Source organism: Mauremys reevesii, linkage group 25, assembly GCF_016161935.1.
Source record: "Mauremys reevesii isolate NIE-2019 linkage group 25, ASM1616193v1, whole genome shotgun sequence".
In the NCBI taxonomy this organism is placed as follows: Eukaryota; Metazoa; Chordata; order Testudines; family Geoemydidae; genus Mauremys; species Mauremys reevesii.
Window position 1 is genome coordinate 5,295,357 of NC_052647.1, and position 24,092 is coordinate 5,319,448.

At 60.3% G+C, this 24,092-nt stretch overlaps 1 protein-coding gene across 1 annotated transcript in view; it reads left to right on the forward strand.

Moving 5' to 3' along the window:
• Positions 1-6,070: 6,070 nt before the first annotated feature.
• Positions 6,071-24,092, forward strand: part of LOC120391218 (adhesion G protein-coupled receptor E5-like) — a 29,587-nt gene continuing 11,565 nt past the window's right edge. The window contains exons 1-5 of the mRNA XM_039514690.1: positions 6,071-6,114; positions 14,996-15,052; positions 16,322-16,459; positions 17,156-17,311; positions 23,266-23,397. Coding sequence (XP_039370624.1) covers positions 6,084-6,114; positions 14,996-15,052; positions 16,322-16,459; positions 17,156-17,311; positions 23,266-23,397 — 514 coding nt within the window. The 5' untranslated portion in view covers positions 6,071-6,083. The remainder of the gene's footprint in view (positions 6,115-14,995; positions 15,053-16,321; positions 16,460-17,155; positions 17,312-23,265; positions 23,398-24,092) is intronic.

Sequence of the window (24,092 nt, forward strand, 5' to 3'; positions counted from 1 at the left end):
GTCAGGTCGGCCTGCGAAGTGGGGGTGCAGGACCCTCTGGCTTCCCCAGGACCCCGCCGGGGCGGACTCACTGTGGGAAGTGCACGGAGGGGCAGAGGATGCTGAATGCTCCAAGGAGAGACCCAGGAAGGTGAAGGCTCCCCAAAGTCCTGACTGGCTTTGTGGGGAGCAGTTCCAGAGCATCGCCCGGGGACTCCGTGACAATTCCTAAATGTTAATACTCCTTTTTTACCTTTGACTCAAAGCTATAGCAATAGACAAGACTTGTTTGCTGACATCACAAGACCTGAGCAAACATCTCCCCTTCTACCTCTATCAATACAGGCTGCATTTCAAAGCTCGATTCATTTACATATCGTCACCGCGGCCGGCCCAGGGCAACCACTTCCCCCAGAACAACAGCAGGAGCCCACGAGTGAGGAGGGGCCCTGGTTTGTCGGCGCTTTCACTTCTCCTGCTCCTGATTTTCCTGCCCATTGCTCAGCTCGGGAGCCATCGCCGACGCAGCTGATATCCCAGGAGAGCCAGGGCACATGTCCAGCTGCATCCTCAGCCTGGTGCCACTGCGCTGGCTGTGCCCTGCCCCCATACACACCTCAGCCTGGCACCAGGGGGCGCTGTGCTGCTGGGGTGCTGCCCCCAATGCCCTGGCTGTGCCCTGCCCCCATACACACCCCAGCCTGGCACTAGGGGGCGCTGTGCTGCTGGGGGTGCTGCCCCCACTGCCCTGGCTGTGCCCTGCCCCCATACACACCCCAGCCTGGCACTAGGGGGCGCTGTGCTGCTGGGGTGCTGCCCCCAGTGTCCTGGCTGTGCCCTGCCCCCATACACACCCCAGCCTGGCACCAGGGGGCGCTGTGCTGCTGGGGGTGCTGCCCCCAGTGTCCTGGCTGTGCCCTGCCCCCATACACACCCCAGGCTGGCAGCAGGGGGCGCTGTGCTGCTGGGGGTGCTGCCCCCAATGCCCTGGTCACGTCCTCTCTCCTCTCTAGTCACTGGGGCCCCATCTCAGGATCGGGCCCATGGGCCTAGCTGCAGCATTTGGCGCTCGTGTCATAAATAAACAGATCAGGGTTAAGGTCTCTTTTACCTGTAAAGGGTTAACATGCAGTACCTGATGACCACCTGACCAGAGGACCAATCAGAGACAAGATTTTTTCAAATCTCTGTGGAGGGAAGCCTTTGTCTGTGTTCCTTGTTTGCTCAGAGCTCTCTTTGGATCTAAGAGAGGTCAGTCATATCTCCAAGTTCTCCTGGAGTAGTTTCTACTATTCAATAGTGAGTATTAATTAGAAAGGTGGATTAGTCTTATAATTTGATTTCTACATTTGCAATTGTGTGTTTTGCTAAAGGAAATTCTTTATTCCTGTTTGCTGTTACTTTGCTTTCACTGAGAAAGAAAGGGGGAGGGGGGATTCTCTCCAGAGATTGATAAGTTTAGACCCTGTATTGTTTCATTTGGTTACAGAGATAGTGACTTTTCTTTTTATTCTTTAATAAATTCTTTTCTTTTCTTTGGACTTGGTTAATTCCTTCTCTTGTGGAAATTCAGGGGAAGGGGAGGGGGGAAGAGAGAGTTCCTCCTGGGTTTGATTCAAGCAGTTTGAATCAGGTATCTCTTTCCAGGACTAGGGAAGGGGAGCGGGAGGTAAGTCCCTCTTTGTGTTGAGTCAAGGATTTGACTCGGTGTATATCTCTCCAGAGTGGCTAGGAGAGAGGGAGGGGGGAAGTGGGCTGCTTCCCTGTGCGTAGAGATTCAGGGACATTGAATCTGTGTTCCCCAGGGAAAGTTGGGGGAACAGGCAGTGTGTCAGACACTTAAATCTGACTGGTGGCAGCGTAGTAGATCTAAACTAGGATTTTAGTTTAGAGGGAAACTAAGGCAGGTCCCCACATTGGAACCCAACAGCTCCAATTGGGGGTGAGACCTATGACAGTTCGTCTCTCATTGCTCTCGGCCTCTCTCGCTCCAGTGAAGCATGAACCCCTGGGGCCGGGCTGGTTTGTGGTTCGATTGCCTGGTTCCGGAGCAGCAGGGTCAGCGCGAATTCCCCCCCCCCCCCCCCCGGAATCAAGGCCTGCTGGGGAAACCTGCCCCCGACTGGACAGGGCCCCGGGCACCCGGCCTCTAACCTCACCCTGGGGAGAGCCCTGCTGCTGGGGCCTGACCCCCAATACCATGGGGAGAGGGCTGGGGGGGCACAGGAGATGGGGTATATTTGGGCTGTTGGTGGGGGGGTCAGAGTACACTTGGGGGGTACAAGGGGTTGGGGTCTATTGATGGGGGGTCCAAAGGAGGGTTGGGTTGTGCCAGAGCTGCCCAGCACTACAGAGTATTTTAGGGTGGGGGACTGTGACCCGCAACCACCCACTATTCCAGCCCTGTCCCCCAACTTTGCTGATGCCCCTCAGTCCTGTCTCACAGGTCCCTGCTATCCCAGCGCAGTGCCCCGCAGCCAGGGCCGGCTCCAGGCACCAGCAAACCAAGCAGGTGCTTGGGGCGGCACATTTTCAGGGGTGGCATGTCCAGCCAGCCTTTTCTTTCTTTTTTTTTTTTTGCACTTGTGGCGGCAAAAGCCCAGAGTTGCCCCTGGCAGCAGCAGCGCATCCTGCATGGGGGTTTCCCCTGGGGCCGCTGCAGTTTGCGTCGAGGAGCAGCACTTGCATCTTACCGCCGGGCGGGCTCCGAGCACGGGACACTCGGGCTGAGGGCTGCCCCCCGGGACGCACAGAGCCGCCTGCAGGTGCCGCAAGGTGGCCTCCCCCGAGCGCCACAGCCGGGGCTGGGCGAAGCAGCCCGAGCCACCCAGGGACTGCGGCAGGGCGGCCAAGAGCAGCAGCAGCAGCGGGGTCATAGTGGAGACCAGTGCCCGGGGTGCTGCCGTGCAGGGCCCATGTCCCGCTCTCCGGGCTCTGCTCCCTCTGGGGCTGCCCTGCCCCGGCTCCTCAGCCCTCTGACGGGCGGTTCCCCAGCTCTGCCATCCTGGGTCCCGGCCGGTCCTGGAGGTGGGAGCCCCGGCTGGAGGGACCCTGGGCTGAGGCGTGGCCTGGGAGCCCCGCTGCTCTCCCCGACCCTGCCAGCGCTGGACTGGCTGGAGGCGAGGGGGGAAGTGGGCCGAGTCAGCACTGGGGTGGGGGAAGCCCAGGGCTGGTGCAGCAGGGAGGGCGGGTGGGGTGGGGGGGGACAGCCCAGAGTTTGGGTGGCAAGGGGTGCGGGTGGGGGGCAGAGCCCAGTGCTGGGGCGGCAGGGGCGTGGGTGGGGAGGGGCAGAGCCCAGTGCTGGGGCGGCAGGGGTGCGGGTGGGGGAGGGGGCAGAGCCCAGTGCTGGGGCGGCACGGGGGGGGGAGCCCAGGGCTGGGGGTGGGGGGGGGGCAGCCAAAATTTTTTTTGCGTGGGGCAGCAAAAAACCTAAAGCCGGCCCTGCCCACAGCTGGACATTCCCCCCACCCCCATCCCGCCAGCTGATCTCGCGCTGGTTCCTGTTTCTGCTGGGGCAATGTTTCCATGAGGTCTCTGGTGCCTGCCCAAGGGGTGGCCAGGATATCCCCGCAGTGACACAATCTCCCAGGGTCCAGCCATGGGTCCCCAGCAGCCTGACCTGAACTGCCCCCCACATCCCACAGAGCACGACCCTGCCAAGCAGGAGGCAGCCTATGGGGTGAGAGCAGGCTGGGGGACAGTACTCCTCGGCAGGGCCGCCCAGAGGGGGGTGGGGGGTGGGCAAGTGGGGCAATTTGCCCCGGGCCCAGCAGGGGCCCCCACGAGAGTTTTTCGGGGCCCCTGGAGCGGGGTCCTTCACTCGCTCCGGGAGCCCTGGAAAATTCTCACGGGGCCTGGGCCCCCGGAGCTTCTTCCACTCCGGGTCTTTGGTGGCTGAGGTCCTTCCGCCGAAGTGCTGGGTCTTCAGCGGTAATTCGGTGGTGCGGGTCCCCCACCGCGGGTCTTTGGGGAACTTTGGCAGCAGGTCCTGGAGCGGAAGGACTCCCCACTGCTGAATTACTGCCGAAGCAGAGGCCCCCCCGCTGCCGAAGACCCCAGGCCCCCTGAATCCTCTGGGCGGCCCTGCTCCTGGGTTCTAGTCTCAGCTGGAGGAGGGAAGTGGGGTCTAGTGCAGAGGTGGGCAAACAATGGCCCACGGGCCACATCCGGCCTGTGGGACCCTCCTGCCCGGCCCCTGAGCTCCTGGCTGGGGAGGCTAGCCCCCGGCCCCTCCCTGCTGTCCCCCTTCCCCTGCAGTGACGCCGCCATCAGTGACGCCGCCATGCAGGCAGCTCCGCTGGCTCTGGCTGGGTGGGGGTATAAGCTCCTGCTGCTCTGAGCAGCATGGTAAGGGGGCAGGGTGTGGGGAGGGAGGTTGGATAAGGGGCAGGGGGTTCCGGGAGACAGTCAGAGGACAGGGGGCGGATGGATGGATGGATGGATGGATGGATGGGACGGAGGTTTGTGGGGTGGTCAGGGAACAGGCAGCGTTGGACGGGGGTGTGGTCCTGGGGGTGGTGGTTAGGGGCGGGAGTGCTGGGAGGGGGCAGTCAGGGGACAACGGGCAGGGGGTGTTGGATGGATCGGGAGTTCTGAGGGGGGCAGTCGGGGGCAGGAAGTGGGAGGGGGCGGATAGGGGGTGGGGGCCAGGCTGTTTGGGGAGGCACAGCCTTCCCTACCCGGCCCTCCATACAGTTTCACACCCTGATGTTGCCCTCGGGCTAAAAAGTTTGCCCACCCCTGGTCTAGTGGTTAGAGCAGGGGAACTTGGCATCAGGACTCGTGGGTTCTAGTCCCTTCTTTACCATCTCTCTCTCCTCACAAAGAGCATCACACTGGACGGCCCCATTGCCCCATATCAATATAGCAGCCCTTTCCGAACCCTGGGAAGCTCTTGCCTTCCCCCACTCTCCTGTGGCAGGGAGTTCCCCCAGTTAACAACACAAGGCTGAAGGGATTTACAGGTAATGGTGGGGGTGAGTGCAGGACGTGAGCTCCCAGCCAAGCACAGATCTGCCCCAGGACTTGGATCTGACCCCAGCTGGGCTGGAATGTCAGCAGCTCTTCAGCTGTTGGGCTCCAAGGGGAAAAGCAGCCCCCGGCTGCCCGGCCCTGCTAATCTGGGCTCCGCACCGTGCTGGGGCTGCGTTCCAGGAGGGACGAGGGGTGACAACAGGGGTGTAGGTGGGGGACAGACAGGAGCAGAGGTGGCATGGGGTGGAGATAAGCTTGGGGCTGGGGGCCGGGCTGGTACGGGCCCTGCTGGGTCATTCCCGGGGCCATCTCAGGGGAAGCGTCCAGGGACAGGGGTGTCTCTGGTCCAAAGAAGGAGCCCTGGGCCTGGGGAGTTTAGAGCAGTGTCTGTGTGTGTCAGAGTGGATGGGAGCCCAGCACGTTGGTCTCCAAGGCAGATATCCCCATATACACCGGACCCCTCCCTCCCAGCCAACCTCCCTCAATCCACCACACGCCCCTCCATCCACTCACCCACCCCACCCCGCCTTCCCCACCTCCCTCCAGCCCCACACCCCTCCCCCCTCCATCAATCTATCCAGACCCCCCCCACGCCATCCCGTCTTCAGGGGGTCCCCCGGCACCTCTCCCCTGATCTCCCCCATTGCTAACCCCAGGAAGGGGGGCTCCTTCTGCCCCCCTCTCTGCACCTCGGGACTTGGGCAGACACCCGCTGTAGCAGCCCCCAGGGTGCCTCGATTGCCCCATGTGGCTGCCTGGTCGGGAGCAGCTGTGTAAACGGGAACCGAATCCATGCCCTGCCCCCACGAGCCCCTCCCGGGATGGGGGCTCAGCCCAGACCGGGGTCTGTCATTTACTGGGAGCCCCTGGTTAAAATAGTGCCCGCACCTGCCTGTCAGCTGCCCCCCTTTTCTGACACCCCCATGGCTCCCCCGAGCTCTCCCCGTCCCATCTCCCCACACACGGCCCTCCCCTTCCCTCCCCCGATCCTGCTCTCCTCCCCCCTGCCCTGGTCCCACCCTTCCTGGGCGGGGCCCCCCGCCCCCCATAGAGCCGGCCCTGGCTCGGGGGCGCTGGCCTCTGGCTGCAGCTCGGTGCGCGCCGCTCGCTGGACTCCTTCGCCCCGCAGCATGGACCCGGCTCGCCGCCTGCTGCCCCTCGGTGAGCCCCCGACCCCGGCCCTGCCGCCCGGCTCCAGCATGTGCTCGGCCCGGGCAGCTGCTCCCCGCGCGCGTTGCTGAGCTCGGTTCCCCGGGAGTGACTCCGGAGTCGCTCCGCCGTGGCTGCCGGCGGGCTCCGGCCCCCGGTAGAGCTGGGATCCCCGCGGGCTGCGCTCCGAGTCCAGGGGCAGGAGCGGAGCTGGGGCCCATGAGGGATGGGCCCGATTCTGGCGCCACTTACTGTGGTGTGAATCCCCGGGGGTGGCTCCCCGGTTGGTGTGTTTTGCTGCCTGGATTCAGGGCCGCCCTGAGGGGTGGGCAAGTGGGAGCTGCTCCAGGTTTTCGGCGGCGGGCCCTTCCCTCGCTCCGGGTCTTCAGCAGCAGTTCGGCGGTGGGTCTTTCCCTCGCTCCGGGCTTTTGGCGGCACTTCGGCGGCGGGCCCTTCCCTCGCTCTGGGCTTTCGGCGGCGGGTCCTTCAGTGCAGCGGAAGACTCGGCGCGAGTGAAGGACCCGCCGCTGAAGTGCTGCCGAAGCCTCCGAGCGCCGCCCGCTGAGTACGAGCGCCGCAAGCACGAGGCGGGGGCAGGGAAAAGCCGCGATCGGCAGCACTTAGGCTGCTCTACCGCCGCCACTTCATTCTTCGGCTGCATTCGGCGGCGGGTCCTTCCCTCCGATAGGGACCCGCAGCTGAATTGCCGCTGAAGACCCGGCCCTGCCCCAGGCCCCCTGAATCCTCTGGGTGGCCCTGCCCGGACTCCCGGGGAGTGACGCTCATTTACACCCGCTGCCTTGACAGTGTCGTGACCGAGTGAGGGCAGGATCGGGCCCAGCCAGTGCCGCCGGGGGCTGATTCTCCCCCCCCTCCTCCGGTGGAAATCTGGAGCAACTGGGCCCAGTTTTGCTCCCATAAGTTTCCTCTTGTGTGACTCCAGGGGAGTGACTCCTGGATCCCGTGCTGGTGTGAATGGGACCAGGACACTTGTCTCTGGCGGGGCAGGGATCTGCTGGGCTGTCCCGGGCACTAGAGGATTGTGCTATTTGTCCGGCTGGGCTGGGCTCCTCTCTGACACCCTGGGGAGCAGCGGGTTATGGGTGTGTGTGTGTCACAGGTTGTCCCATCCTGGCTTGTACTCCAGAGAGAGATGATCCTTCTTTGACAGAGAGGCCAGGTGGTTTCTCCAGGCTCCTGGCAAGATGGTTCTGGTGCTGGGAAGTGAACCCAGGAGTCCTGGCTTCCAACCCTCCCTGCTCTAACCCACCAGACCCCATTCCTCTCTCACTGCTGGGAACAGAACCCAGGTGTCCTGACAACCAGCCTCGCCCCCCTCCCCCACTCTAACTACTAGACTCTGTTCCCTCAGGCTGCAGAAGCAGGGTTTATAAACTGATTCCCCGGGGGTTTGTAAACTGTGCTGTCCGGGGTGGACTTTACACCAGGGATGGCGAGGCCCAGGGACCAGGTTTGAAAGCATTTTGGGGACCCTTTTGGGGTGATCAGGCTTTGCATTTCCCCCAGGGGGGAATCGTTGGGTATGAGGCACTATCAGAGCAGGGGGGCGGGGGCGCTGGTGTTGTCTGTGCGCTGCTCCTCCAAACCCTCAGACAAGTCCTGAGTGGTTGATGACAGTGCAGGAGGCTGGATGCAATTACCTGCATGCGTCCTGGCTCTGCCCCTTCCCAGCCATTCTGGTCACGGGTCATCCTGGGTCCAGTCAATTCCCCTTCCAAGCTTCATCCAGACTTGATCTGATCTTTGGGGGCAGGGGAAGTTCCAGGGTCACCTTCCCCACCCCCACCGGCCACTGATGGATCCGCAGTCGCATCCCCTTTGGGCTGTGGGTGGTGCTGGAGCGTGGGATCCACCTCGGAGCTGGGAGCTGCAGCATCAGGAGCTGGGTGCCTGGTGTCCCGGGGTTCAGAGGAGGCTGGATGGGGAGGGAGCGGGTTGGAATGTGGGTCGGGGTCCTTTGCTTTGGGGTCTTCGAAGTCTTCAGCTCCCATATGAGGAGAGATTAATAAGACTGGGACTTTTCAGCTTGGAAAAGAGACGGCTAAGGGGAGATATGACTGAGGTCTATAAAATCATGACTGGTGTGGAGAAAGTAGATAAGGACGTGTTGTTTTCTACTTCTCATAACACAAGATGAAATGAATAGGCAGCAGGTTTAAATCAAATAAAAGGAAGTATTTCTTCACACAACGCACAGTCAACCTGTGGAACTCCTTGCCAGAGGAGGTGGTGAAGGCCAAGACCATAACAGGGTTCAAAAGAGAACTAGATACATTCATGGAGGACAGGTCCATCAATGGCTATTAGCCAGGATGGGCAGGGATGGTGTCCCTTGGCTCCGTTTGCCAGAAGCTGGGAATGAGCGACAAGGGATGGATCCCTTGGTGATAAACTGTTCTGTTCATTCCCTCTGGGGCACCTGGCACTGGCCACTGTCAGCAGACAGGATACTGGGCTGGATGGTCCTTTGGTCTGACCCAATAGGGCCGTTCTTATGTTCTTATGCCTTTCACTTAAAGGAGCATTTGCCTGGCTTTAGATGCCATGAGGGCTAGAAGCAAACCTAGGACTCCTGGGTTCTATCCCAGCAGTGGGAGGGGAGTGGGGTCTAGTGGCTAGAGCAGAGGAGGCTGGGGGCCCGGACTCTTGGGTTCTATCCCCACAGCTGGGGGAGGGGTGTTGGTTGTGAGTTCTTGTCTAAGTGGCTGGCTGAACAAAGGGCTGGATCCTGTTGGGTGCTCAGTGCCCTGCCCCTCTGTGCGTGCTATGCCCTGGGTGGGGGGGAGGTGCCACGCCTGTGACGGCAGCAGAGGAGCCTCGTTTTCAGGAATATTTCTGTCCATTTGGTGCCAAGTGATTAATAAAATGGAGCATTCCTTGCCCTGCTTGGCCCTGCCAGTCCAGCCGCCCTCTGGGGAAGGAGGGAGGGAGAGGGAGACATCAGTGCTGCCCTGGGTCTGTGCCCACCCACCTTCCCAGAGCTTTGGGGGGGGTCTGGTTTTCAATCCAGACTTAGGCTCCTGAAATGAGAAGCCTGACTTACAAAGGGGCTGCGATTTGTAGGCAGGCAGCGCCGTCTAGTCGACAGAGTATCGGGGTGGGAGTCAGAACACCTGGGTTCTTTCCACTGATTTGGCAAGTCGCTTCCCTGCTCCGTGCCTCAGTTTCCCCACTCAGTTGAGACTGGGAGCCCTTTGGGGCAGGGGCTGTCTCTCGCTGTGGGTCTGTACAGCCCTTGGCACAATATGGCCTCAATTTTGGTCAGGCCTGATAGTCGCTACCGTAATTCACTTAATAACGAGCATTCCCAGATCCTGCAGAATCTGGGCATAACCAGCCAGCCAGGCCAGCTATTTTAGGAGCCTTGATGTGGATTTAGGTTACAGCTTTTAGGTGCCCAAGTTTGGCATGTGGGTCCCCAGCTGCGGGCTGGATCCTGCACTGCATGTTCCAACTCAGCTCCCGTTGGAGGCAGGCGCTGTCCTGCTGGTGCAATGGGCTCAGGATTGGATCCAGGGGTAATTTGAGCTCCAGTAGCTGCTGTTATCTTTGATGCCTCCTGAGATCTGTGTGGCACAGCCCAGCTGGCAGCAGCTCTGTGGCACAGGTGCCCGAGTGGTTCAGGGTCTACAATGGCAGAGGGAAAATCCAGGTTCAGTTCTCAGCTCTGGCACTGAATTGCTCTGCGTCTCAGTTTCCACAGAAGTGAAATGGGGCAAATGGTCCTTCACTTGCCTTGTCTGTTTGGGCCATTGGCTCTCAATGCCAAGGCTTGTAGGTGCCAAGCTCGGTACAATGGGGCCTTGGTGCCACAGCAATATGGCTAAGAAATACCAGCTGTGGCTTGTGTCTGTGACAGTAGGATTGGTGCCAGCCATTTGTTTGATCAGTGGCTTTGTTTTTTGTATTTGATTTCCTGGTTTCATAAAGCAGGGGGGAGGTGGGAGCCAGGACTCCTGGGTTCTCTTCCCAGCTGCCATTTGCTCTGAGACAGTGGGTGAGTTGTCTCTCAGTGCCTCAGTTTCCCCAGCTGTAAAATGGGGCTGGTGGCAGCTCTTTCTCAGCAGGTGGGGCCGTGCGGGCTGTGAATGGCCATGAGGCGCTTTAGGGCTGGATGGGGCCAAAGTGCCGCCAACACAGTGTCAGGGAGGGGCCGGCAGCGCTCGTGTCCGGGCGTCGGCCTTGGCCTGGCAGCATCTCTCCCCATCGCCCCTTGGCTGGCAGGGCTGTAACGAGAGAACTGACGGAGCGAACATGTCTAGTCTCACCAGCGTCCTGAGCTACGGGCCTGGGTGGGAACTGAGCTGCCGGGATCTGTCGGCAGATTCCTCCTTGGCCTGTCTCCTCTTTGCCAGGAGCCGTCGTTCTGGTACAATGGGGATCAGATACGAGGGCTGGGCAGAAATGCAGATACAGTATCATGGGCGGGGGAGGGCAGTTCTCCGGATCCCCGCAGGGTTACGCAGTAGCAGCGAGATGCTGAGGTGACAGCGATTCCTGGAAACTACCCAGGGCAGAGGAAAGCACAGGGGGGCCAGAGCCCGGCTGGTGTGACTTGGCCTCCTTCCACTGAGCTCAATGGGCCTGGGCTGGTTTACACCCGCTGGGGCCTTGCCCAGAACATCAGGGGTTGATTCCAAAAAAAGTCTGCTTTGAGAGGTGTTGGGTGGGGGAGAGCCAGGACTCTGGGTGTCCTCGCACACCTGGGCACTAGCACCGGGTCCCTCACAACAGCTGCCGCAGGGCCAGGCTCCCTAGTGGGACAGGCTCTGTGCTCAGCACTTGTAGTTGGGATGACCTCAGCGAGCCCTGTTAGCAACCGGCCCCACTGCCGCCCCTAACGGCTCAGGGCTTTCGACACCGCTTGAGTCCTGCCCTTCGGAGAAGTGGGGGGAAGTAGCCAGGAGATAAGTGGCCTCGTGAAAAGGGAACCGATAAAACCCCTAGTTACCCCCTGGATGTTTTCACAACAGAGCCGGCCTTGGTGCTTCCCCCAGATCCCACGGTCTCGCTCCATGGGGCAGCCCCCCAGCTGGGGTGACAGCCTCGCCCCATTGGCCTAGCAAACTACTGCCCCTCTCCCTTCTCCCCCTGCCCCCCCCGGCCCCTCTGCTTCAGGCCTGGGTGTTCGGTCTCTATGTGCAGCCCGTCTGTGGCCTTTCTACTGAGACTGGGTCAGGTCACTTCCTCTCGTGCATTAGGTGTGTTATGGTCGCAGCTACAGACCCCAACTGAGATGCGGGGCCCCATTTGCCGGGTGCTGCACAAACTGGGGCAGTCGGCCTCGGACCACGTAAGGTGCCTCTTAACACCACTGCACACTCCCCCCCGCCCCGGGCTGGGAGGTAACACTCTCTACAGATAAACCTTTGAACTGCACTGACCAGGGACAGAGACTTTGGGGTTGTTGGACTCAAGAGACTTTTGGGGTGTTGGACTTTTGGGACTTTGGGTGGTTTTTTGGGTTGCTGGGCTTAAGACCCTGAGGGGAAAAGGACACTGCCAGACTCACTTGGGGGTGAGTCTTTTGCTCATGGTTTGTGTTATGAATCCTGTTTGTGGGGTTTCCCCAACATGATGCCGCATTGTTTCCCTCCTTTATTAAAAGGCTTTTGCTACACTCAGACTCCGTGCTTGTGAGAGGGGAAGTATTGCCTCCTAGAGGTGCCCGGGGGGTATGTAATTGTCCCCAGTCACTGGGTGGGGGCTCGAGCCGGTTTTACTTGCGTTATTGAAACAGAACCGCTAGATACTGACCCCGGCCCTTGTTGCTGCCAACGCAGCCGGGCAGAAGGGTTACATGTAAAACTAGGCAAATATCTAGATGCGTTGATGTACCCTCAAAAGACCTGTGCGTCCCCCGGGGGTACACGTACCCCTGGCTGAGAACCACTGCTCTGTATGACACGGGAGGTGACTGTCCCGCCCTGCTCGGCACTGGGGAGGCCTCAGCTGGAGTCGTGTGTCCAGTTCTGGGCGCTGGCGCTTTCAGGAAGATGTGGACACGTTGGAGAGAGGCCAGAGGAGAGCACCAAAAAGGATCAAAGGTTTAGCAAACGAGACCTGTGCAGAAAGATTAAAACATGGGGCATGTTTAGTCGGGAGCAAAGATGACTGGGGGGGGGGGCCTGAGAGGACCCCCCCATATACGCTGAGGGCTGTTACAAAGAGGCCGGAGGTGTTCACGGAAGGGTCTTCCTACCTGTACATTTCCCGTGGTGGTGCAGCCCTGTCGGCCCTCGGATTTCAGAGACAAGGGGAGGGGTTGGAATTTGAGCAGCAGCCGGTCCGGGCTCCTGCCTGCAACCAGGGATTGGAGTTCATGGGCCCACAGAAAGCCTAGAGAGAGACTGATCAGCCATGGCCACCAGCCCCCAGCGCTGGGGGGACTTGGCTGGCGCTTCCGGCCCCATCTGGGAAGCGGCGCCCACTGCCGGGACCCCGTGTGCGTCAGGGGAAGGGGGACACCCCGGGGGCAGCAGATTCCAGAGGAAACCGCAGCTGAGCCTGCCTGAGAAACGAAGCCCAGACTGTGCGGAGCTAAATCAACCCAGCTGTGCTGTGCCGGGTTGGGGTGTGTTCGTGCCAGAGCTGAGAGCGTTGTGTGCCCGTCACTCCAGTCGGTGGATCTGCCTGACACGTGTGTGTGTGTGTGTGTGTGTGTGTGTGTGAGTCACTTTTCCACAGTCCATTCCCAGAGCAGCCCCCCACCCCCGTCAGCCCAGCCCCTCCCCCCTTGGGTTGTGCTCCTGCCCCAGAGTTTGTGCCCAGGCTGACGCCAGCCCGGATCCCTCCCTCCCGCCAGCAGCCGGGCTCTGCAGTGGCTCTGATCCAGCGCCCCAGGGCGAGCGCAGGTCTGTCCGGCATGGGGGAGGGCAGAGACGGGGACTGTCTGCACTTTATCTGGGGCCGCGGCTGCGGGAGTCGGGCCCTTTCCATTGCATCAGGGGGAGAATCACCCGTTTGTCCCGGGACCATTTCTCAGCGCCAGCCTCTGTTCCTCCAGTGCCCCGGAGGTGGGGGTCAGCTCTGATTCCACCCCCAGACTGACCGCAGGGGCGGGACGTCCTCGGGGCTGGGATGGTACCAATGAAGCTGGGGCGCGGGGGGGTCTCTGACAGTCCGTGCAGGTTGGGGGAAGGGCACATCGCTTCCTTACACCGTTTCACAGCAGGGTTACTCCAGATTTACACCCCCACATGGAATAGGAGAACTAAGAGCTTCTGTTCAGGTGGCGGTAACTGGACCTGGTTTACAATGGGGTGACTCTGGGGGCAGTGAGAGGAGAGTCTTCCCCCCAACCTGCACCCCCCAGGCTGATGATGGGTCCCTTGGGGGTGAAAGGTCTGATCTGGGTGCTGCTCCCCACCGAGCAGAGGGGGGCCAGGCAGGTGAACGACAGAGGAGCGGGGTGAGGGGCAGAGACCCAGAGGCCAGGAGACGCGCCCAGATCCGGCTGCAGGACTGTGCAGAGTCACCCCAGGGAGGGATCTGACCCACAGCCTGGGTACAGGAGAGGCCACGCTAACTCCTGGGGTGCCTGGGGGGCACTTGTTCACAGATGTGAGCACACATCTGCACGTTTGTGTGCATGCCGGAGTGTGTGTGCATGTGAGCACTAGTGTGTGTGATGTGTGTGTCTGGCGTGTGGGTAATTATCCTGCTCAGGCACGATGGGGACTCAGAGGACAATTGAGGGACCAGACCCAGCCCAGCATGGACCCTGGGGCTGTGGTGCCCCCTAGTGGCTGAGGCTGTTCAGTGCCGCTCTGTGAACACAAAGGTTCGATGGGGGCAGGGGAAGGTGTTGGGGGGCTGGACTGGCCTTGGGGATCAGGTCCCCTCTGCTCCAGTCTAGCCCACGATGGTGGAGACTAAAAATTGCTGACAGGCATCGTATGAAATGAGTTTGACCCTGCTTCCAAGCTGGGCATCAGGACTCCTGGGATGAGGGGAGTGGGGTCTAAGGGTTACAGCGGGGAGTGGGAGCCAGGACTCCTGGGTTCTATCCCTAGCTCGGAGGGGAGGGGTGTGGGGTCTAGTGGTTAGAGCAGGGGTAGGTGTCAGGACTCCTGGGTTCTATTCCTAGCTCTGCCCCCGCACCAATGGCCCATCTCAGAGGAAAGGCCTCCAAGGGGCAAAGCCCTTCACCCCGGATGGGGTGCGGGGAGTCCCAGCAAGGCTGGGGCTGCCTGGGAACAGGCCCTGCTGCTGCCCCTGTTATAAAGAGCCCGAATAGCCAACACGTCCCCTCTCAGGGCAGGACGCCGGCTCGTGTTTTAACGGGGAGGGGACGTCACCCTCAGGGCCGACTGCCCTGGGACGCGGCAGCTTCTCCATCACGTGGAGTCGCACAGACGGGCTGTCCCCTCTCCAGCTCTGCGCTAGCTCCATCCCCAGCTACGGGCTGGAGGCAGGAATCCCTGGGTCAGTCTCTGGCCCGTGCAGTGCGAGAGGCTGGATCAGCCTGCTCCCGTCCTGGCCTTAGACTCTCTGAATTAACGGCTCGGCCTTCACTCCCAGGGGACCTGTGATGCCGTCACCTCCCCAGCTCCCTCGTCCTCCATGGAGTCTCCCTGGGGGAGATCGGCGGGAGCTGAATTTCAAAGCCGCGCCTCCTTTCTAGCTCCCTTCCTAGGAAAGCCAAAAGTCCAGTTCCCAACTGGAACCAGTTAAAAAAAAATATGACCAGGGATCCCAGCTGGGGCTGATTCCCCAGCGCACCAGGTTTCTGCATTTTTAATTCCACCATCGGCAGGGCCCTGACTGGCCATTGGCCCAGGATTGGCAGGACTGGGGCGGCTGGGGGTGTGCGCAGCTGAGTGGCGGTTACCATCTGCCCATGGGGCCTCACCCTGTCTCTGCCTTCCAGGGCTCTGCATCGCCCTGTGCCTGTGGGGCACCGTGGCCCAGAATCATGGCGTACAAGGTAAGGCCGACTCCTCCTGGCTAACCTTCCCCAGCGCTCCCGGCTGCCCGGGCTCCAGCCTCCGGCCACTTTCCCTGGTGGGAGGAGAGCAGGGTCAGGGGTCGGGCGAGCCGGGAGCAGCCCTTTGGCGTGGGCGTCTTGGGGTGGGTTTACAGAGCACGGTGGGTGTGTGCAGGGAAGAGGAGAAGGCCCCTGTGTAGCCCTCCCCTTCCCTTCCCAGACCCGTGGCCAGCAGAGAATAGACCCTGGGGCCCAGGGCTCTACGCTGGGGGCTGGAGTGAGGGGCAGGTCCCCTTTTTAGCCAAGGGCCGGGTTATCGACCAGCCCGAATCAAACCCCTGATGGCTCAGACGTTAGAAGAAGCATTTGTAGGTGCCCCTCCCCCTCTAAAATCAGGCTGAACTGAAACCTGTGACCCACGTGCCCAGCTGGGGGACGGAGGGGGGCGTTTGGGATCCGGCCTCTGCGCCCCAAGTCCAGCTCTGCTGCGAATCCCAAGCCCTGCAGCCGGCTGAGCTGCACTGAGATCCTTCCCCTCACGCTGGTCAGAGGGACGGATCCCAGCGGAGCCCCAAACACGGAGCCCCCGTAGGCAGGTCACAATCTGGGTCATGGGAGGCAGCTCAGGATCCAAACTAGCCTCGTGCCCGATTCCGCTCTCAGTCAATCCAGAGCAGAGCTGGGCAGGAATTTCCCAAGGAACCATTTGTTTTGCCAGAAAATGCCGATTCGGGGGGGGAAACAATTTTCAAAACGAACAATTCCCGTTTTCCGGTTTGAAACGAGGTTTCGGTTTGAAATCGATACTAATGAGAGTAACAACGACAGCAATAAAAAGGAGAAAAAGTGGGTGAGATCGAAACGTTTCACTTGAACCGATGCCCGGCTCTGGCGGCTCTGCCTGTCTGTGCCTGAGGCAAGTTCGCCCGGGGTGTGGGGGGGGGCAATTTGCCCCAGGCCCCCCCGAGAATACAGTATTCTATAATATTGCAATTTTTTTATGGAAGGGGCCCCCAAAATTGCATTGCCCCAGGACCCCTGAATCCTCTGGGCCGCCCTGGCCTGGGGCACCCTGGGGAGCCAAGGCCTCCTGTGCAGCCGAGGGCAGCGTGTGGCAGGCGGTGGAGGCGTTGGAGCTATTTGCCAGGCGCCCAGGGACGAAAATCAGCGAATGGGGCGTGTGAAGAGTCGATCCCCTGTGTGTGTGTGGGGGGGGAGGGGAGCCGCTCTGCACTGACTGACCCTGCCCAGCTGTTCCCGCCCCTGCAGGTACCACTGGGGACTGCAACAGCCATATGCTGTGCCCAGCAAACGCCAAGTGTGTGAACAGCACCCACTGCACCTGCCTGGATGGATACCAGCCACATGGGAATCGCTTCTTCACCGACCCAACGGAGACCTGTGACGGTAACGGGGCTCCCACGTTGTCCTGGGGGGGCTGGGACAGAGCAGGGCATTAAGGGCCGGAGCAGCCAACTCCACTGACTGCAGGGCCTGCTGGGGGTGCTCAGCCCGGCTGGGGAATGGGGGGGGCAGCAGCTCGGGTGAGGGCCGCCCTCCTGGGGATCGAACCGGGGCCTCCAGAGTGAGCAGCAGGAGCCAGGAGTGTTGGGCTCTGTGAATGGGGCACAGGGTGGGGGGGCCCATCACTCTGACCCATCTGAATCCCAGCCTGGGCCCTAATCAGCCTCTGGGTGTCCAGGGGCAGAGGGGCCCCACGGGAGCAGAATGGGGTAGCCCTGGCTGTACTTTGCCCCCACACCTTCAGGGATCCAAGGAGGGAGGGGGCAAAGGAGAAGCAGCTTGTCACCCGCCCCCAACATACAGGGGGAGTCTCCCCACCCTCCCGTCACATGGGGGATCTGGGTGTTTGTGGGGCTGAACCCTGCCCCCCACCCCATACCTGGGCCAGGAGGCTCGTGGGGGGGGGGGAGGTGCGGGGCTCTTTCTGACATTCCAGCAGCAGAAATGGCTAACTGAGGACACTCAGGGCCCTGGTAGCCTGGATCCTGTTACCCAGCTCACACAGTGTGGGACCTGGGGGGTGATATGGGGAACGTCTCCCTGCCAGGACTGTACAGAGCGTCCCCTCTTGCATTACAGATATTAATGAGTGTCTGGGGCCGAGCCCGCCAGACTGTGGACGCAACGCACAGTGCAACAACGTGCCTGGGAGTTACTACTGCACCTGCATCGATGGCTACGAGCCCAGCTCTGGGAAAGCCAACTTCACACACCCGAATGAGTACAGCTGCCGGGGTGAGCTCTCCCCTGGCCCCACCACACCCTGCTCAGGCCCCCAGTCTGCCCCCTCCCTCAGGGCTGGGAGCAGAGCCTTTTCCAGCCCCACACTGACAGGGAGCCCCCTGGGTGGGAGGGTGTTTCCTAGGGGGCCATTATGCCCCCTTAGGCAGCCAGGGCGGCCTGACCGGAGAAGGGGCCGGGGCGTTCCAGGCCCTTGTTTGCGACGTTCAGCCGGTAGTTAGAGCTTGTGTCAAGTCCCCGCCGGGCGATCCCATGGAAACCGCCCGTTACACCCCCGTTTGGGGGGGCAGAGCACCGGGCCCGTAGCACTGGGAGAACTCAGGAGGCCATTGGTTCAAACGCTTCCCCTGGCAGAGACCTTGCCCAGCCGTTCCTGCGCCAGCCCCAGGCCGCGTGGGATCACCCCAGCCAGTGCCCTGGGGCGGGTCTAGGCACAAGAAGAAATCAGCGCCGCAGGGATCTCAGCCAGCGTCCCGGGGATTGTGCGGGGATAGCTGGTATCGGGAGCCGTGTAGAGAATCCCTAGGGCTTGGCCCCCGGGGGGGATTGATGGCGATCGCTGTTCTCTTTGGAAGCGCGCTGATTATTCCAGACCAGAGTGTCCGGACGGGGAGCGATTCCACAGGAGCTGTTACCCTCAATTTCCCCATGGACTTAAGCCCCTAGAGACACCCAGCGCATGGCCCCCCTTCTCCAGCAGACAGAGCATCGGAGCTTGGGAAAGCGCTTTGGAGCAGCGGCTGTGCTGTGGCTGGATGTGTTTACAGCGCCTGGCACCACGGGGCCCCGACTGCGGCGCTACCCGCTATAAACATCCCAATCGCACCAGGACGGGATGGATAAGGATGCTGGAAGCTCCGTTCCCATCCTGCATGGATTCTTGGAAGCCTTCTGGGGCGGAACCCGATTGTACATCGTTTCCAGAATAAAGCAGGTTCTGGAAACACGGAGCCACCTCGGTGCTGTCAGGAGAACCCGCAAGTGTTGCAGGGTCGAGGGGTGGAGGAGGCAGCACTTGGCAGGATGCAGCCGGTAGGTTCTGACAGGGTTCAGTCTGCCCCAGGAGCAGCTCAGCCTCTGAAGAGGCAAAACTGTGGTGTAGGCCAGGCTGAGACACAAGTAACGTGGCACTTGCACAGCACAGACGGGATCAGAGCTGGGGCCCATCTAGCCTGGTATCCCGGCTCCAACGGGCCAAAGCCAGATGCTGCAGAGGACGATGGAAGAGTCCGGCAGTGGCACCTGAGGGATAATCTGCCCTCATGTCCTGGTCTCTAATACTCAGCTGGGCTGAAGCCCCACAGCAGGAGGTTTTCTCTCTCTCTTCCCAAACGTTTGTGCCTTTAACTATGATCCCTCTGGCTGTTCTCATCATCCATAGGAATGTCCAGTCGCTCCTGGAATCTTGCTAAATTCTTGGCCTCAGGGACTCCTGTGGTGGGGAGTTCCACTGGCTAATCGCACATTGCGTGAAACAGCCTTTCCTTGGCTCCGTTCCAAATTTCCCCTCTTCTCACTTCCCTGACTGGCCCTTGCTCTCGTGTTATGACTTCCCTATCCCCATCAGTCATTTATAGACTCTTAACACGTCCCCTCTTACATTCACTCTAAGGTGACAGTCCCAGTCTTTTCAGTCTCTCTCCGCAGAGGGTTTTTCCAGGCCCCTGGTCATTCTCATTGCCTGTCTCTGAACCCCTCTGGTTCTGCACTGTCCTGTGTGCAAGGGGGTGCCCAGGGCAGCTCGTGGGGTGCAGAGGAGGTCACCCCACTGACTGATATCCAGGCATTAGACCAGCCCTCATGTTATTTTCTATCCCCTTCCTCCAAAGCAGCTCCCCATTTGTCCCCTCCAGGGGCGGGCGGCTCATTCAGGCATTGCCGTCTGCACTGATATTGCGGCATTGGGCATCGCCAGATCCGCTTGGGAGCTTTAGCAAGCAGCAGGCGCGTGTCCTGGCAGGGCTGCGTTTCCCTTCCCAGCCGAAGCGGCTCATTCCGGACAATAGCCACTTGCTCCCGTTCGCTGGCCCAGTCACTGGACTCCTGGCTTTAACCAGTCCCGTCTCCCCAGAGCACGGTGCATGTTGGACGCCTGGATTATCCTCCAGCAGCGTCCCCCAGTGCCCAAGGTCCAGCTCCTAGATCAGCCTGGCCTAGCGCTTTCTCCCTCCTTGCAGACATTGACGAGTGCCAGTGAAACACCACAATCTGTGAGCCCCACGGGAACTGCATCAACATGCCAGGGTGTTACATGTGTAAATGCAGTTGGGGATTTGGGAAGAGTCAAAAGGATACGGCTAAGATCTGCACAGGTACAACAGGAACTGGAAACAGTCGTGGCAAAGGCATGATGTTTCTGGCTTGTCTGCAGTGTTGCTAACGTGTGGTGTTGCCTTAAAGCCCCACCTCCCGGAGTCACGTGATTCCACTTTTGGCTAAAATCAAATGGATTTTTAAAAAAAAATCTTGTCATTTTAAAACCAATCTCGTGACATTTTTGCAGCCTGGCTCACGGTTTGGGGTTTTTATTGATTGCTTGGTGCTGGCGATGCTGTTAATGCACCGTCACTGAGCTTACCCGGGATCTCTGACACTAACCAGCATTCATGGATGGGGAAACTAACCAGGTTGCTCTGAGGTCTCGCTCTTTCTCTGCACCACACGTGGGCAAAGTGTCTGTTCTGATTCCCAACCTGTCTTACGAATTGGAAACTGAGCCCGGGGAGTGAAGTTCATCATGTCTCTTGCTGTGCTGCTTAATTCTACTGAGGCACGAGCGTAGGGCACTGGGGATGTCATTAGAAGCGGCAGCATCCCCCCAAACCTGCAGCTGCAATCAGAGCCCAAGATGCTCTTTCATAGCAGAGCTTGAGGTGGGGGAAGGTCAGGTCTTTGCAAAGCAAACTGGGCTGAGGACTCTGTGTTGGACAATCTTTAATACACCTTGGGCTCAAAAAGCCCATTAGTTTCTGGAACCCCATTAAGTGAACCTTCAGCAGCTGGTATCACAAAGGAACCAGCTTGGGTCATCAGGAGGAATCAAACCCAGGACTTGTCTGCTGAAAGCCCACAGCTCAGCTGCTGGAGCTAAGGGAGTAACTCTGTTAGCCAGTCATTGTAGCAGGCTGTTATCTACTTATGGGAACCAGCCGCTAGACCAAGACAAACTTGCTCTCTCCTTGTTCCGTGGCTCAGAGGCATTCGCTAGAGGCTGGCACATACAAGCCCCCTCACAGGCATGGCGTAGGCCCGTTGCCTTCCAAGAGGTTTAACAATGGAGCAAAAGTTGAATTTCCTGCCAAAGGAACAAGGGATTTTTTTCCAGCCCTGATGCATTCCCGGCCGTGAGCCAGGAGACACAAAGCGCTTCTCAGTGAGGGGAGCAGAGGGTAGAATCTGCATGGTGAGGCAGGGGGAGACACATTCTTGACCTTTTATGGCGGAAGCAAGTTGAAAGAGACAGGTCTAGTGGGTCAGGTGTGAGACTCTGAAGACTTGGGTTCTAGTCTCAGCTCTGTTACTGCTACGTCTCCTTGGGCAATTCCCTGCCTCAGTTTTCTCTCCCACCTCTTGTCCATTTAGACTAGAAGCTCTTTATGGCCGTGTGTGTGCAGCGCTCTGGGTGCTGCCTTTATGCAAATAACGACCGAGGGGAAGGGGTGTAGCGGGAAATAGCAAAACGCTGTCATGGGAAACAGGGAGTCTGGGAAAGGGCTGCTGGAACTCAGCCCAAGGGAAGGATCCGTGAGCGCTCTGGACTCTCCCTGCTGACTGACTTGTTTGCTGATGTCCAGATGAAGGGGATTTTAGCCACAAGGATTTCTGTGAGAAGCAGAAGCGTTATGGATAAATATCAGGGAGAGCTTAAGTTTCTTCTGTGGCTCTTCCCCAACTTCCTCAGGAAGGATCACTACCCATCTGTCCTCAGGGATGGAGACTGATAAGCCACTGCTGATCTGAACACCACGGGGAGTCAGCAGAACAGCTCTGCATGCTGATCCAAGCCTGCAAACCGGCTGACCCTTCAATTGTTCGGGTGGATAAATGTCTGGGATTTTATTGGCTAACTGTTTGCTCTGAAAAGTTGTCACTGAGGTTGTACAATGGGTTGCCTCAGTCCCATGGTCTTTCTCTGCTTCCTGATTGGACGGCTGAAATGTTGGGTTAATAAGCAGGCGAATGTTGAATTCCAGCACTTGTTCCTGGCTGGGATTTCCGGGAGAATCAGTCATGGCCATTTCTGCAGCAGGTCAACCGCTTCCCCCAACCCATGGGAATGATGGACGATGCACCTGTCGCCACCAACTCAGTGCTGCTGTATGTGAAATGGTCACAAAGTGGGGACCAGAACCCCTGTGGTGTAAATTGGTGCAGCACCACTGACTTCAAGGGGTTTTCATCCCTTCTCTGCTTCTCCATCTCTCATTGCCCCAGACAGGACTGCAGGCTCCCCAGGGGCTGACCAGAATGAGTGCGTCTCTGCACAAACAAGCCGGGTCCCTAGGTAGAAAACCCCACTCCCTGCACGGGGCGAGTGACCCCGCTGCACCATGGAGCCCCGACATCCCCTGTGTATCCCCCTCTGCCCGGCAGCTGGCGCTACCCGCGTTGGCAGCCTGGCGGGTGCACGTCCCTCCAGTGTTTGGCTAGATCACGGCAGGGCTCTCTGTGCCCGGGCAGGGCGGGGCCCGTCTGTCAAATCAGACTCTCCACCATGGTGAAAGGCCCCAGGAGCCGGCGAGGGCAGTAAAGTCCCCTCCATTTGGGGCTGGATTGGTGACTTGCTGGCTGGCAACTCCGGCTGGGGCTATGCAGGGTGTCAGGCTGAGCTGGTCTCTTCTGGCTTTGGCTTCCACAGGCCGGATCGGCAGGGAGTGTCGAGCTGGCATCATCCGTCTGAGGGCTCGGTGGATTCACCCCGCAGGGCCCTGGGCCTGGGGGTCACAGCAGGGTCCGGGAAAGGACGTTGGGCCGCTGCTCACTGCACGATGTTAGGAATAGGGGGATCCCCTGGGTCCAGCTGGCTTCCAAACAATCCGTTTACCAGCCGTGCAGGGCCTGGCCGCATGTCGGGGTCTGCGGGCTTCTGCCATAGACCCCCGTGAGCACAACCAGAGAGCAAAGAAACTAGTTTAAAGGGACACCACCCAATTCCCCTGCACTCCCCTGGGTGCAGCCCACCCACCCTTCTCCTAGTGCTCCAGGGGAGGGGAGGGGCTGGGTGTATCCCGAACGCGGAGGGGACCCATCGGGCTGGGATCTGTAATGCTGAGTGTGGCGCCCCCTTCTGGTGACTAGCTCCAGTTCAGCACCCCCTTTCTTCTCTTCCATCATTGCAGCTCCCGGAGTCGCGGCTGCCCCGTGTCTCGGCCGTCCGGCCAGGTCACACTGTGATCCCCATTCTGGGGGAGACTTTCAAAGTCAGACCCCTCTCTCCTCTGCCTGCTAGCGAAAACCTTCCTCTGGGGCTCCTAGCCCCCCCTCATTCCTTCCTAGTCCCCCCCTCGCCTCAGGCCCCCACCTCTGGGCCCAGCCCTCGGGCTGTAGAGAAGCCCCACCTGCCCCCTCCCAGGCGAGCTTCCTTCTAGCCAGCGCCCTGCACGCAGCCTGAGTCACTTCCCCTTTGCAGTTTAACTGGCTGATCAGGCCCCCCCTTAACCCCGCTCTGTCAGGGCTGGTGCAGGGAGGGGATCGCAGGGTCCTGGTCTGGAAAAGGTTGGGCCCCCGATCTGGGGGGTGGGGGAGGGGTTGTGCCGCAGGGATTGGGGCCCTGCACGTAGCAGGGAAGAAAGGAGAATAGAATGGGGGGGAGGGTAGATGGAGCAGACAGACTGACCGACAGACCACGCCCCCTGCAATCGGTGGGGGGTGTCTCCATGGTCATTTTCCCCTCGTGAGCCCCCAGCCCTGCTGGGTGTGACACCCCCCCACACACTTTCTCCTCTCAGACATCGACGAGTGCAACAAGACCCCAGATATCTGCAGCCCCAACGTCACGTGTATCAACACCATCGGGAGCTACTGGTGTGAGTGCCGGGCTGGCTACGTCCCCTCCAACAGGAACACGACCCTGTGCCAAGGTGGGTCCTGCCGTGGGGGTCATGGAGGGGACACCTTGGGGGCTGGGCAGGGCCTGGGGTTACACAGGCAGAGGTCTTGCCCGAGGGGGCAGCGAGCTGGGAACTGGTCTGGGATGTTGCGCCAGCCCCCTGCCCACCATGGACGGGGTCCCTCTGGGTCTCAGCCCTGGCCGGGGAGGGCTCAGCCTCCAGGCCCTCACCTCCCCCAGCCCAGCCTGTCCGTCCACTGGGGTGTTTCCGGTTGTCTCAGAGCCACGGGCACCAGTGAGCCCAGGTCTGGCTCTGGGAGCGGAGCAGGGCCAGGCCGGGAGGGGTGAGCAGGGCAGCCAGGGGCCGGGCGTCTCCCCCCAGCAGTGCCTGTATTCCTGCTGCACGGCTGGATTCTCTGCCCTGGGAAGAGGCAGCAGGGGGCGCAGTCTGTGCCTAGGGGCCACTAGGGGCTCCCTGCTGGATTCTCCTCCCCGCCCCCCAAACACACCCCAGAACCATCCACAGCTGGGGGGAGAGGGCTGAGGGGAGATACGGCTGGGATGATTCCACAGCCCCCGCCCCACCCCACTGCGGCTCAGTCCCCCCAGGACGGGGTTCGGGAGGGATCCTTTCACAGAGATCGGTTTGTGGGCAGAGGATGGGCAGAAGGGGCTGCGCACATGTGTGGGGCTGAATGCAGGGCCTCCCAGATGGGGGCCAAGTGA